General features: G+C 48.1%; 1 protein-coding gene and 1 long non-coding RNA gene across 2 annotated transcripts; one reads left to right on the top strand and one right to left on the bottom strand.

Annotated features, from left to right (window-relative positions):
- Positions 1-370: 370 nt before the first annotated feature.
- LOC124656939 (WEB family protein At2g38370-like) lies at positions 371-3,541 on the bottom strand. The gene is made up of 2 exons (XM_047195585.1): positions 3,365-3,541; positions 371-1,843 (listed from the first exon to the last, which is right to left on the bottom strand). Exons 1-2 carry the CDS (start codon positions 3,539-3,541, stop codon positions 371-373), a joined length of 1,650 nt encoding a protein of 549 aa, XP_047051541.1.
- A 2,949-nt stretch (positions 3,542-6,490) lies between these two features.
- LOC124652288 lies at positions 6,491-6,903 on the top strand. Its single transcript, XR_006987656.1, has 3 exons — positions 6,491-6,552; positions 6,637-6,735; positions 6,815-6,903. It is a non-coding gene; the product is annotated as an uncharacterized LOC124652288 (long non-coding RNA).
- The last annotated feature ends 7,023 nt before the right edge of the window (positions 6,904-13,926 follow it).

The raw sequence follows: 13,926 nt of genomic DNA, 5'->3' as shown, positions 1-13,926 counted from the left end.
ACGCGAAGATCGCATGTTTCAGGCGTGGACGACTCCTAAGAGCGGCACGTCCCTGATTCTAAACATAAACCTGAGGTAAGTACCCTCCAGATTTCAATAATTCTTTCAGTATCGCAGAAAGAAATACAGTGACCACTCTCCAGTCTCCACACTTCAGTAAAGCCCTGGGAGGATTTTTTTACAGGCCATGTGTCACCAAAACTTTAACCAGAACCAGGACCATCTGCTAAATATCAACCTTCATTATAGTAGCATGTATATATATTAACTAATTACACATGGTACAATTTATTCAGGCATCAAAGGTTGTAGAAATACAGCTAGTTCTACAGGTACCTAGTATCTGGCAAGATAACTGACTACAGTAGCGCTACACAACCTTGACGCTGCACCCGCCATGCCCATGCGTCCAGGAGGAGGCCCGGGCCTGCCTCTTCCTATGCAGAAGCAGCGCGTACACGACGAACCCCAGCCTCCGCCTCCTGGGCTGGAACTGCTTGCGGGACGCGCCGTCGTGGTCTATCCTCTTTGGGGAGTACATCTCGTACTTGTCGCTCAGCATCTGCCCGAGTGACACCTTCTTCTTCTTCTTTGCGCTCGCGGTCTTTCTCGGGGTGGTGGGTTCAAACTCGCAGTCGAGCTTCATGCTCAGGATCTGCCCGATGGACATCGCCTTGGTGCTCTTCGGTGTGGTGGTCACCAGGCTCAGGCCGTTCACGTCGTATATCCCGGTGCCGGCCTTCCGGGGCGTCGCTGGCGTTGCGGAGGTCTTGAACTTTGCAGAATTGCATTTGTTGCTGGTTGGTCGCCAGTTCAGGATTATTTGGTCGGACCGCAGGCTTCGTAGTGATTCTTCGGCGGCGACCTTACCTTTGTTTGCCGACTCCTCCCTCTTTAGAGCCTCCCCTAGTACCTTCCTGCTGGTCTCGACAGCTGACATTGCTTCCTCTACTCTTTCCAAAAGTTCTGCCTTACCATGGTTTGCATCATCGAGCTCTTGCATCGCCGCGTCTATTTTGCTCCTAGCGGTATCTTCTGATTCTTGTGCTTCGCGCACGAGTGCTGAGTGTTCCGCGATAGAAAGTTTGACATCGGATCTATCGGTCTCCAGGTCCTCTGTGCCGCCTAGTTTTGCCATCTCTGAGAGAGCAAAAGCTTCTCCCCGCCTCGAGGCTTCCTTCAGTTTGTCCGCCATGATGATCCTGAACTGAAGAGTCTTCGTCTTGGACCTTGTGTGCTCAATGGTGGAAGTCAATTCATCAATCTCGAATTTCGAATCCTCAATCATCTTCTTGCGCTTATCTCTTTCAGAATTCAACTGTTTCATTTGCAGCCATATCTCAGAAGGTTCAAGGACAGGTTTGGGGTCTTTTACTGCTTGTAGCTGCGCGGCGGTTCTGCTCAAATCTGCTTCCAGTGCTGAAGCTTTCCTCATATTCAACTGCAACCTTTCACGGGTTTTCTGAAGCGATGCTTTCTCCTCCTCTATCTGGCCCCTAAACATCATTACAGTATCCAGGTTCAGGAATGCCTTTGCCTGATTCAGCTTGATCAACGTGGTTAGTGGAGACTGTTTGCTATTTATGCTCTGGATGAGTGGCTCGCTATGGCCGTGGGGTTTCTGTTCAACGTCAGGAAGTGGATGTGCATCCATGGTGTCTGCATGACCTGCTGCTGCCTTTCCAGCCTCTAATGTTGCCTTCTCTATTTGCAACTTCAAGTCATCAATAACCTGCTTTGTTGACTGCAACTCCTTCAACACCTTGAACGTTTCGCTTTCCTTGACAAAGAGCCCCATCTCAACCTTCACCGTCTGTTCCTCGACTTTCATGAGTTCTACCTCCTGAACGAAATGACATCCCACAAAACAAAATGAGTCATTATCTGTTGGAACAATAAAGATGCATAGCAGGAACATAGCTTAAACCCCAGAGTACAATTCAGCAAGCGCATAAGAAATTTTCGACGAGATACGACTGCATTATCACATAGACGAATATATGGTGTGAATATGCAGCTCAGGGGTCTTGTGTTGTAAATGATGTGGAAGTCAGCAACCAACCAACCAAACAGCAAGAGGGCAAGATGAGCCAGTGCAAAACTATTCACAGCGAGAAATTTATTGCTAGCTGCGAGAACAACGTTGGTACCCCGAAAACAATGAAGTTGCCCTAATAATTTCAAAAGAGCAAATCGTCCTCTGTAGTACACAATCCGGATAGAGATCAGGTGACATGCACCTTTTGCATGTCACCTGGTGACATGCGGCCTAAATCCAAATTTAAATATTGCGAAAAAATTTGAAAAAAATCATGCATGTTCACAGCACATATTAACGCGACCCCTAAAAATTTCAGATCAAAATTCAAAACATACATCGAGAAACAAAAAAGAGAAACTCAGATGTGAATAGTGTATAGAGAAAGTCAGATTTGAATTCGGAAACTATTCATGACAGATTTCTCTTTTTTGTTTCTCGATGTGTGTTTCGAATTTTGATCTGAAATTTTTAGGGGTTATCTTAATATATGATGTGAACATGCATGATTTTTTTCAGATTTTTTCGCAATGTTTAAATTTGGATTTAGGCCGCATGTCATCAGGTGACATGCAAAAGGTGCATGTCACCTGATCTCTATCCACACAATCCACCATAAACACCATCTTCGGGGAGATGGCAGTGCCCATAACCTACAAAGGTAGGTAGAAGGGCTGCCAAGGACACTACTACTACTAGGAGAGTACAACTATTACTCACTAATGCATTTTAACTTGTCCGGCGATCTACTGGTACTACTGTGTGATAATATGCTATTTCACCGGATGCTACTAACCCATCAGCATCAAGATCCAACAGTTACTTGCAAATTTGCAGTGTCGGGCCGTCCAGGCGATCTGCTGGTACTAAATGCCATTATGAAATCGATCCCAAGTCCCACACAACGTCGTGTCACGGTCGGCCAGCAGCAACCACTGCTCGAACCACTCGCCGGAAAAGGAGACGGGTATCTTTGCCACTGCGGTTTCCCTCGAATTTGCAGCAACAGCGGCGGAAACCGCGCCGGAGACCGAGGGGAAGCGCGGAATCATTCGCCTTTCGCTTGGCCGGTGATCCGCACATGGCCGGGAAGGAGATCTCGAGGCTGATTGCCGGAGGAATGCGAAGAAAGGGACGGTTTCTACATTTATTTAGAAAAAGAGAGATGTGATAGCACTGGGAAAGCGGATGTGACGGCCACAGCGACAGCGTCGCCACCACCTGCGCGAAAGCGAAAGCCGTCGCGTCCCCTGTGGTGTGAATAATAGATGCTGGTGGGAGGGTGGGTGGTGCGCTCCGGAGAGCTGAGCTGAGTGACTGACTGACCTCGGGCCGGAGCTGGAGCGGCGGCGGCTGCGTCTGGCGCCACGGGGAGAGCGCGCCGCCGCCGAACCGGTCGACGGCCTGCCGGACGGACTCGAACTGGGACGAGGTGTCCACCTCGCCGCGCCCCCGCATTCTTGCTAGCTCGCCGGGCCCCGCCTGGACCGCCACTTCCGCCATGGACGTGGATGGATGGCGTCCGTCCCGGGGCGCCGGAAGCGTCGGAGGCGGCCGCGACGGTGTAGCAGTCGGAGTAGCGAGTGGTAGTGGAGGGGGAGTGTGGGGGCGTGGGAGGAGGAGGCCCGTGAACCCTGGCTGCGGGTTTTGGGGGTCGATCTGTCCTGTCCGGAGATTTATTAAGCTTTGGCGCGGCACGGGGAGCCGTAAACTAATCCCGCGAGTAATTGCGGTGGTCAGAGACGGCGACGAAAAGATAGTTGGTGGCGCCGCGCCGTTGGGTGGGAGCATCCGCCTCCGCCACTCCTATCGTTGTGCACGCCGTCGGCAGCACGTAGGTGCAGCCGGGGTTCACGGGCGGATCCCCGTGTGGCCGTGTGCCGCGCCGTATCTGGGCAAATTCGACAAAAATAGCCCATGGACGAAAGGAATGTCAAAAATGCACCATCGGCGAAACTATTTCGCAGAAATAACCCTCGCGTGCCGCGCCTGCAAGCACGGCGTTGCAATCGTCTGTGCCACGCCCTCCGACTCGGCGCGGCAGGCGTGCCGGCGTGGCCTGGCGGCCCCGATGCGCCGGTAGTGCAACGCCCGGCGAGGGCGCGCGCACGTCACGCGCAACGCCGGCGCCGGTGGCGCGCACGCGCGCACGCATAAGGCCGCCTGTGCCCGCCCGACGCGGCCACTTCGTCCCTTTTCGCTAGGGTTCCCGACTCGGAGGCTCCAGGCGGCGCGGGAGGCACCGGGCGGCGGCGTCGGCGCGGCGGCCGCCGTCCCTCTCGTCCCTCCTCCAACCCACCCTCTCTCCCTCCTCCAATCCGGGATCTTGCTCCCCACCTATCTCCAAGGTATTTTCCTTCTCAATCCCCATCTCTTTTATTCGAAAATGTGAAGAAATTTGCCAACCTAGTTCATCAATAGTTCTAGAAACCAATATTGTAGCATGGCCATAACAAGAGGTGTGACTATTGTTTAGTTTTTTGTGGCCTAGATTTTGAAGTCAAATGCTCACATATAGCTTTTGGGAAACCCTAGTTCATCAAGATATCTAGAAATTTATACCCATTTTTAATCTTGTAGGATGTGAATAACATTTGTGTTAATATTGTTTGGGTCTTGTGTGCTAGATTTTGTAGTGACATGGTCACATATTATTTTATATTTTGTCACATTTGCTCACATATTAGCTCTTATGTTGTTACTATTGCTCACATATGTGTAGGATGTCGCTTCTCGAACCTCACTACGATACTAGACACCGTGCGTACTTAATGTCCGAGAAGAAGCAGGTAATAGAAATAAACCTAGTGGTACATATTGTTTTCCAATGCTATATGCATATGTAATAACGAGGCTTCTATTTGTGTAGGTCTTTGGACCCCTCCGACTTAGGTGTCACGAGGCCTCGTCCTTACAGAAGATGCCATACGATGAGCGGTACACAGAGTACATCGAGCCGCTAGGTCTACTTCCATTCATCCATATGGTGACCCGGCGGACACCGAGCATGAACCCTTCCGCCATCACTGCTCTTGTTGATCGGTGGAGACCGGAGACGCATAGTTTTCACCTCCGAACCGGTGAGATGACCGTGACTTTGCAGGACATGTCGATGATACTTGCACTCCCCATTGAGGGGAAGCCACTATGTATCGACACATCTTGTGAAGACTCGGCGTGGCAAGATGTTTGATCTTATTGGCAAGGCTCCCGATGAGATTGTAAACAAGAGGGGTGAGAAATTAAGGGTCTCCGCCGGGGCTACTTTCACTTGGATCTCACGTAACTTCAAGACATGCCCGGAGGGAGCCAGTCGTGATGTGATTAAGCTATACGCACGTGTGTATGTGTGGTATGTTATCACGAGAACTCTATTTCCCGACCGCAGTGGGAATACCGCCAGTGGCACCGGTTGAAGGCGTTAACCAAAATGGAGACTAAATGGAGTTGGGGTTCGGCGGCATTGGCCTTCTTGTACCGCCGGTAATCACTTGTATCAACCCTAACCCATTTGTACATTACATCTTCATTTTGGGACAAGACTAATATTTGTTCCCTTTTTGTGTAGTTGGACGAAGCTTGTTGCAGGATCGGTAAGGACGCTTGCATTGGTGGTCCGTTGCTTCTTCTATCCATTTGGAGCCGGGAGCGCTTCCTCGTCGAAAGGCCTCGTGTTCTCGATTACAAGAATTACAATGATCACGGCAACCAGCTATGGCGACCCACTTGGGCTTATCAGCTGGGACATTGTCTCCGAGTTCAAGTGGCGACCCAATAGCGGCCTATCATACGTACACCAACGAGTTTGATAACCTAACACCGGAGCAGGTGAATATTTTCATCCCATAAGTCCAATGCACGGTGTTTTTGTAACTTTCTTTTTTACATCATTGTGGTACGATGTAGGTGGAATGGGAGCCATATGGTCCTCGATCGGAGCTTGGTAACGCTTCAACATTCACACTTAACCCAGCTTGCATGGCGGAAGCTCATCTTTGGTATATGCATTGTCCCTTGGTATGCATGTGGGTCGTTGAGCATCATATGCCACAGCGGGTTATGAGACAATTTGGATTACTTCAGCCTTGCCCTCCTGAATGGAAGGACACGAGTATGATACTTCACGGGTGAGACCTCCTTTGTAGCTCTTTGTAAATTGATGTATTTTCCATTCGCATCATTGACATGGGTTTCTCCATTTGCAGCTTTGACAGGAGGAGGAGCAAGAAGACGGATTGGCACAACATTCATAAGAAGCATGTGAAGAAATTCGTCATGCGAGTGGAGGAACGAAGAAAGCGAAAGGAATCCAATATGAAGAACATAGCGAGGATGCTTTCAACCAGTACCTCCGTTGGTTTCTTGACAACACTCGTGTTCAGATCCTTCCGGACGCTTATGGGCATGAGATTTTGGAAGAGCCCTTGATATTCGACGATATTGCCACCCTCAAGTACAACAAGCTTGTTAGGGAAGGGCGCCAAACCTCTTTTGCTCCAATGCTGAACTTTGTGGTAACATATCTTACTTTCTGTTTGTCCTTTCACTATGGAACTTTTTTGCATTTCTCTTCGAGAGGTCATTTGTTTGCATCACAGCGTACGGAGATCCAGAAGCAAGCAGTTGAGCATGAGACCGCTTTGGAGTCGTTTCCACATGGTGAGAAGGGCGAGAGTTCATTTCGAGAATTTGTGAAGGTTCGTACATAGAATGATACTCTAGTTTCTCTTTGCATCTTTAATATCCTATAGTTTTGACCATTTCCTGGTTTTTCAGCGCCAGGGCCAGAAGCTACGTCGGTTGTCGAACCTACTTGGTTGCCGTGATCCTGAGATTATGACGCCGTCCCAATCAAGGTCCGCATCGCCCTCCGACCAAGATGATGCGAACAACTCCAATTCTACTGCCCATGACGAGGAGGTTTCTGATGAGGTATTACATCGCCACTTTAACCATGTGTTCCTACTTGCTTTACTTGTCCATTCATTGCTTGTTCTATTTGAAGGCCGAAGGTGAACCTGAGGTGGATGAGGATGATGAGGAAGTGCCATTGGGCAAGTATGTGAAGAATAAACGGTCCGCGTACAAGTTGAAGCCTAGAAAGGAACGGCAAGATAGGTACACACCGGACGCATACGCCAAGGCTCCGGCCGCAAGGAAGGCCAGGAAGAAAGCCGTCATCGAGTCTGATGAAGAAGAGCACATGGAGCCACGTCAGAAGATTCCGCCTAGGAGGGGAGGCAAGACCAAGCGTGCAAGAAATTAGATGTTCTTTGTTGGTATGCACGAATATGGCCGTTGTGGTGCTAGTTTTTGCTGTAATATGGCCATGCGTGCAAGAACTTGACTATCTAGAAAAACTTGTTCTATTTGTTGGTATGCAAGAATATGGGTTTGGTTATGCATTATGAAACTACTATGACTATCTAGCAATTGTTGGAATCTGGTGTGAAACACCATGCAAAGCCGCCAAGTGTGGCGCGACAGAGCTCCGTGCAACGCCCCGGCATCCGGCGTTGCAACGTTCTCTGTTAACTAAGCAGGCGGGGGAAAACTTAACAACCAGGGCTGCAAAGCCGGGCTCGGCGGCGCAGCAGCCCATTGTGCAACGCCCTTGGCCCCGGCGTTGCATAGTTCTCTGTTACTTTGCCTGCCAACAGAGCCGCGCCTGGCTTGGCACGCGATGCTGCAACGCCGGGCGTCGGGGCGTGGCAGACCTGCAGCGCCCCAGCCTACGGCGCGGCATCCACTTGAGCAACGCCATGGGCGGCGGCGTTGCAAGCCTCTCGGTTAACTTCCATCCAAACAGCCGCGCCAGGCTTCGCACGCACAGCTGCAGCGCCGGCAAGCGGGGCGTTGCAACGCTGCAGCGCCCCAACCTGTGGCGCGGCACCCTTTTGTGCAACGCCGCTGGCCGTGGCGCGGCACCCCTCTCTGTTAACTTCACACCCCTGCTGTATCTCTTCCTTTTTAAACAGCTGTGCCCTCTTCCTTTTTAACACACAATGGTCACAACACATCGAATTTCAAATTGTAAGACAACACATGGAGGTTCAAATTTGAAGATAACACATGGAGGTTCAAATTTTAGGACAACACATCGAGGTTCAAATTGTAAGACAACACATGGAGGTTCGAATTACACAGCAACACATCAAGGTTCGAAACACGCGGCGAGACATGAAAAACGCAATTGATTTACTGCGTCGGGAAGGCTCCTTGCCCACTCCTCTTCCTCTTCCTCATTTCTTCCTCTAGTTCTTCTTTTTCCCTCAATCGCGAGCGAGTTGAACCACGGAGTCGAAGAACACCCGGCTCTCCATGCTTCTCTTCATCTCTTCTTCTTCAGCTCTTTCCTTCCTTATGACCTACGCCTCATGTGCCAATCGGTCCATCATTTGCCTATTCTCCCTCACCCTTATTATCTTCATACGTGCACACTCCTTTTTCCAGTTTTCCTCCGCCTTCCTTTGACGTTCTTTTGCCGCATCTTTGTGCCGCTTCTCCTCAAGCCTTAGCCGTTCGTAATACTCAAGTCTCCCACGCTCCTTTTCCTGCCACTTCGCTTCTTCCTCCTCACGCCTCTCACACTCCGCCGCGTCCTGCTCCCTCACCCTCCTCACAGCCTCCTCCCACACTCCCAGCTTCTCATCTTCCCCATCATTGGCCTCCTCCCACACCCCCTTGCCCTTGTTGGGCTGAGAAGACATACCTGTAGGTATAGGAAAGTTAGTAACAACAATTAAGAATTGTAGAGAGCAATATAAAGAGGAAATTTAGAGCAACAAAATGGATACACATACGGATTTGGTCCTTGTAGGTATCCTATCATACTATTCGGATTAACACCGCCACGTCGTCTTCTAAGACCAAGTTGGTTCCTTCTTGGTTGGCTACTTCTTGGTTGGCTAGTGCTACCTTGTTGGCTACTGTGAGGTCGGCTAGTGCTTGCTTGTTGGCTACTTCTTGGTTGGCTAGTGCTTGCTTGTTGGCTACTTCTTGGTTGGCTAGTGCTAGCTTGGTGGCTACTTCTTGGTTGGCTAGTGCTAGCTTGATGGCTACTTCTTGCTTGGCTACTTCTTGGTTGGCTATTGTTAGCTTCATTTCCCTTGGCTCTCTTTCTTTGTTCACATTTCCGTGCATTGTGTCCTTCACCATTGCACGTGCCACAATGAGCTCTCTCACGGGGCTCTTGGAATCGGTCCGCTCCCCATTCTCGTGCACCACCACGGCCCCAACCATCCATGTCGCTCCTAAAACGCTTAGTTCTGCGTCTTCCGCGTCTAACCACTTTCCAATCTGGATCGGGCCATAGTTGAACTCCATGATACTCCGGCCACTGCGACTGGTCAAGGTATGGGTGGAATCTAGGTTCCCATGTCTTCTTGATGGTCTCCATAGAGAACTCGGACTCTCTAACGGTGAGCGGGTGGTTGTAGTCCACATGTCGCGTGCGAGCAGCCGTTAGCAAATGGGAGCACGCGAGATGAAGCAACAATGGTCTTCCACATGTGCAATCACAAATCTTAAGTGAGACCTTGAATGCTCGGCCACTGTGTTGGACACCGTCACCTGTTGTTCCTCCTGGCTCATCAACTTGGTAAATGAGCTCATCATTATCAAACAGTGTGGCAACTTGGGAGTCCGCCTTACGTGACTGAAATTCCATCCACTCGTCAATCTTTGGTGGGTACTTGTACTTGTGCTTGTTCTTCTTGAACGTTCCAGACAATTTGCATGTCGGTTTCATCGAGTACTTCAGAAATACGTATTCATCTTGCCGAATGTATATCTCACTATTGCAATCACCGGCAATGCACGGACACCTTTCAACACCTTGTTAAAACATTCCGCCAAGTTGCTTGTCATATGACCATACCTCCGTCCTCCCTCATCATATGCTCGTGCCCACTTAGGCACATCTTGAATGTGCCTATTGAGAAACTCGAGACCTCCAGGATTGAGTTTTTTGTTAGCAAGCAATCGGTTGTACAAGTTTGCGAAACGTCGGTCCGTGTAAGCTAGACAACAATCTTGGAGATCATCCGCCAACTCCTTGCTCCCACAAGCCCTATAGAAGTTTGCACAAAAATGTCTCATGCACCATCGATGGTGCAAAGGAGCATAACCGGGAATGTCAATCATCACCGCATTGAGGATTCCTTGATGACGATCCGAGATGACACATGTTTCTCTATGGGTTGGCAATACCTTCGTTCTCAAAATATGGAAGAACCACTCCCAATTATCATTGTTCTCCACTTCAACCAAAGCAAAGGCCAAAGGAACCAACCGGTTTTGTCCATCATTTGCTATTGCAACCAAGAGAGTGCCCTTGAATTGTCCGGTCAAGAAGGTACCATCGACGCAGATGATAGGCCTGCAATGTTCAAAAGCTCTCACGCATTGCTTGAAATGCCCAAAATGCACGGCCAAATACTCGAACCTTCTTCCCGTTGTAAATCCTTGTCTTATTGCCATACGGTTCAACCACATGAACCATGCCCGGGTTAGCGGCGGCCATCGCTCCTAACAACCTAGGGAGTCGGTTATATGCTTCCTCCCAATCACCATACAACATCTTGAACGCGGCTTGCTTCGCCTTCCATGCCTTTCCGTACTTCACCTCGTAGTTGAAGATAGCTTGCACAAGCTCCTCGCACACTCTTGATGCTCATTGTTGGAAGTGACGAGATGGAGTTCGAAAGCCTATATGCAATGAACTCAGATTTAAGTTGTCGGTGCTCGTGCTTGGCATCTTTTCCATCCATCCTCATTCCTCGGCACATGTGAGTTGATACACAACTAGATATGTGCCAATCGGGACCTCCCTTCAATGGTCTTGCACGCACAACCCAAGGGCATCCATCCTCCTCACATTTAACTGCGTAACGTTGCTTGACGTCCGAGTGAACCACCTTGTACGGATGATGATGCTTCACCGAGTACTCCTTAAGCCAATGCTTCAACTCCAACAATGTTGAGAACTTTATTCCGGAAGCAATCCCATTCATCGCGTGATTATCATCACGGTGAGAAATAGGCCTCGGTCCAAGCACTACACCCATACCGCCATCAACTATGGCTTCATCCGCAAGACTAAGATCACGAAACAAGGGTACTCGATGATCTCGTCCCAATACCTTCTCGTGGGCTTCCGCCTCCTTGGCCGTGAATCCCTCTTCATCAATTTCTTCATCGGGACCATCATCATCCGAGTCTGATGCATAGCATCGGCTATACGGGAGCTCACGGTCCATATTCTCTTGGATATAATACTTATCCAAATCTCCAACATTGTTCTCGTGAAGCTCAACCTCATTCCCATCTTATTCCTCCTCATCATTTGCCTCATGATTACAACGAGGCTCGCTTATTTCCTCTTGGTTCAAAGGTTGATGACTCGTACCATTCAACGGGGAGGCAAGCCGGTTCAAGTCCAAGTGCAAAGTCTGTATCAACCTTTTTGGTGGCGAACAACTCAAGAGCCTTATCTAGTGATTCTGCCACCACCTCCTTGTATGCAACCCAACGTTGCTCCGAGTTGATACGCATTGTCTTCCAACGAACATGCATTCCAAACCCCGCATTATGTCTTCCCTCCAACTCAACTACATAACTCGGGTCCATCCAATTCAAATCAATCCTAACTTGTTCCAAGACCTCTGCATAATTAGGGCTACGCTCGAACACCAAGTCAACCTCATCCGGGTCCGGGTCAATGTTTCCTTTCAAAAAAGAGTCCTTGTCCACATGATGAACATGGACAATTCTCGCCATCCCTAAAATATACAAACATAACAACAAACCGCTTTATATACACCAAGCCAACATTAATCCTAACCCTAATCATAACACACCATAAAAAAACATAACAATAGCACTAACCCTAACCTACCAATCTTAAGCAAAATGCATCATATACATCATAGGAGCCCACAATAGGCCAAAACAACTACACATTTCATAACATTTGGGTCAATTCATATATCTAGGGATTCCAAGATTGCGACATGTGCAACAACAAAAACAAGAATCCAATAGGTCAAAAACAAGAGAAATGAGGAGAGCACCTCTAGAAACTTGGAGGGTTCGAAATCCACGGAGAAATGGCTCAGATCTGTGAAGTTTGGGTGGGGATTAGAAGAGGGGGAGAGAAAACCCTAGCAGCCGCCGCCACTCCTCTCAACCAGAAAAGGGACGAAGTGGCCGCGTCGGGCGGGCCTGGGCGGCCTTATGCGTGCGCCAGTGCCGCGCCACCGGCGCCGGCGTTGCACGTGTACGTGCCGCGCCCTCGCCCGGGGCGTTGCACTACCGCGCATCGGGGCCCGCCAGGCCACGCTGGCACGCCTGCCGCGCCGAGTCGGAGGGCGTGGCACAGACGATTGCAACGCCGTGCTTGCAGGCGCGGCACGCGAGGGTTATTTCTGCGAAATAGTTTCGTCCATGGTGCATTTTTGACATTCCTTTCGTCCATGGGCTATTTTTGTCGAATTTGCCCCGTATCTGAGCTGAGTGGCCACAGCTTGAGATGATAACGCAGAAATCAATTGGGCGTTTTTAGCTCATTTTTTCTTTTTTTTTTTTAAAAAAGGATGCTTTATTACTCAAAAGATTTGACTTAATACATCTGTTTTCTGCATAGTTAGGATGCACACAGCCGTCCAGCAAAAGTACACAACACACTGACCATTGCAGCCGTCTAATTTTTTCTTTTGGAGGACACATACAATCATATTTTTATAGGAAATTTGTAGTGGTGAATTTCTAGTCAATATCATTTGGTTTGCTGACAAAATTTAAGGTGTCCAACAGTTCCCCTGCATATTCTTAGCAAATTGTTGGCCAAATGAGTACGTAGTAAAATGAGGAAAAACCATAATGCATAGAAAATACTACGCGCACCGGGTTCACTTTTTTCCCTTTTGGAGGACACATACAATCATATTTTTCTACTAGGAAATTTGAGTTTCTAGTCAATACATACGTGTATACTATCTCCATCTCAAAGATTAAGACTTACATTATTTCTAGACAGTCAAACTATGTCAATTTGGACTATTTTTTTTACCAAAAATCATTAATATGCAAATACAAAATCAATATCATTAGATACATAGTGAAATACTTTTTCGTACATTATCTATAAAATATTATATTTGTTAATAGATTCTTCTAAAAGTTTGGTCAAACTTTACTTGTTTTGACTTTTTTTAAATAAGCCTTAAACTTTGAGATGGAGGTATTATGATTCATTTCAAAGTGTTTGGAAACTTAAAATACATACCAATTTTGTTTGCATGTTTTTTGTAACTTGGGCACTCATGAACTTGAGATATCATTTGGTTTCTTGATAAAATTTAAGGTGTCCACTATTTTCCCTCCCATGTTCTTAACGAATTGTTGGCCAAATGAGTATGGGATATTCTTTGACTAAAAAGTGGCTAGTCAACTGCAGTATTTGATAGAGCCAATCCTGACATTCTTGCCCAAATCTTAATAGGATACTCATAAACCAATATGCATCTTCTTTTTTAAGAGCTCATCTTCAAAAAATCCTCGAGGTTAAAGCTTGTTATAATGTCGGTTGGTGTAGGTGGTTTAGAAGAAAGTGATAAGGAGAGGGAGAGGGTGATGCAATGTTGCTAAAGAGGGAGTAAAAGCACCAGAGAGATGGTGTACTCCCTCCGTCTAGAAATATATGTTTGAGGTTTATCTAAATTTAGATGTATTTAGACACTAAATAGCGTCTAGATACATTCAGATTTAGATACATCTCAGAGATCTACTTATAGACAGAGGTAGTAACATACATTCTATGACCATGATAAAGGTTGAAAACGCGTCTCTTACAGCGGTTCCTTCGTCATTTTATGGAGTTGCATGGT

This window comes from Lolium rigidum, chromosome 5 (assembly GCF_022539505.1).
Source record: "Lolium rigidum isolate FL_2022 chromosome 5, APGP_CSIRO_Lrig_0.1, whole genome shotgun sequence".
Lineage (NCBI taxonomy): Eukaryota > Viridiplantae > Streptophyta > Magnoliopsida > Poales > Poaceae > Lolium > Lolium rigidum.
This window is presented reverse-complemented; position numbering and strand designations above follow the sequence as displayed.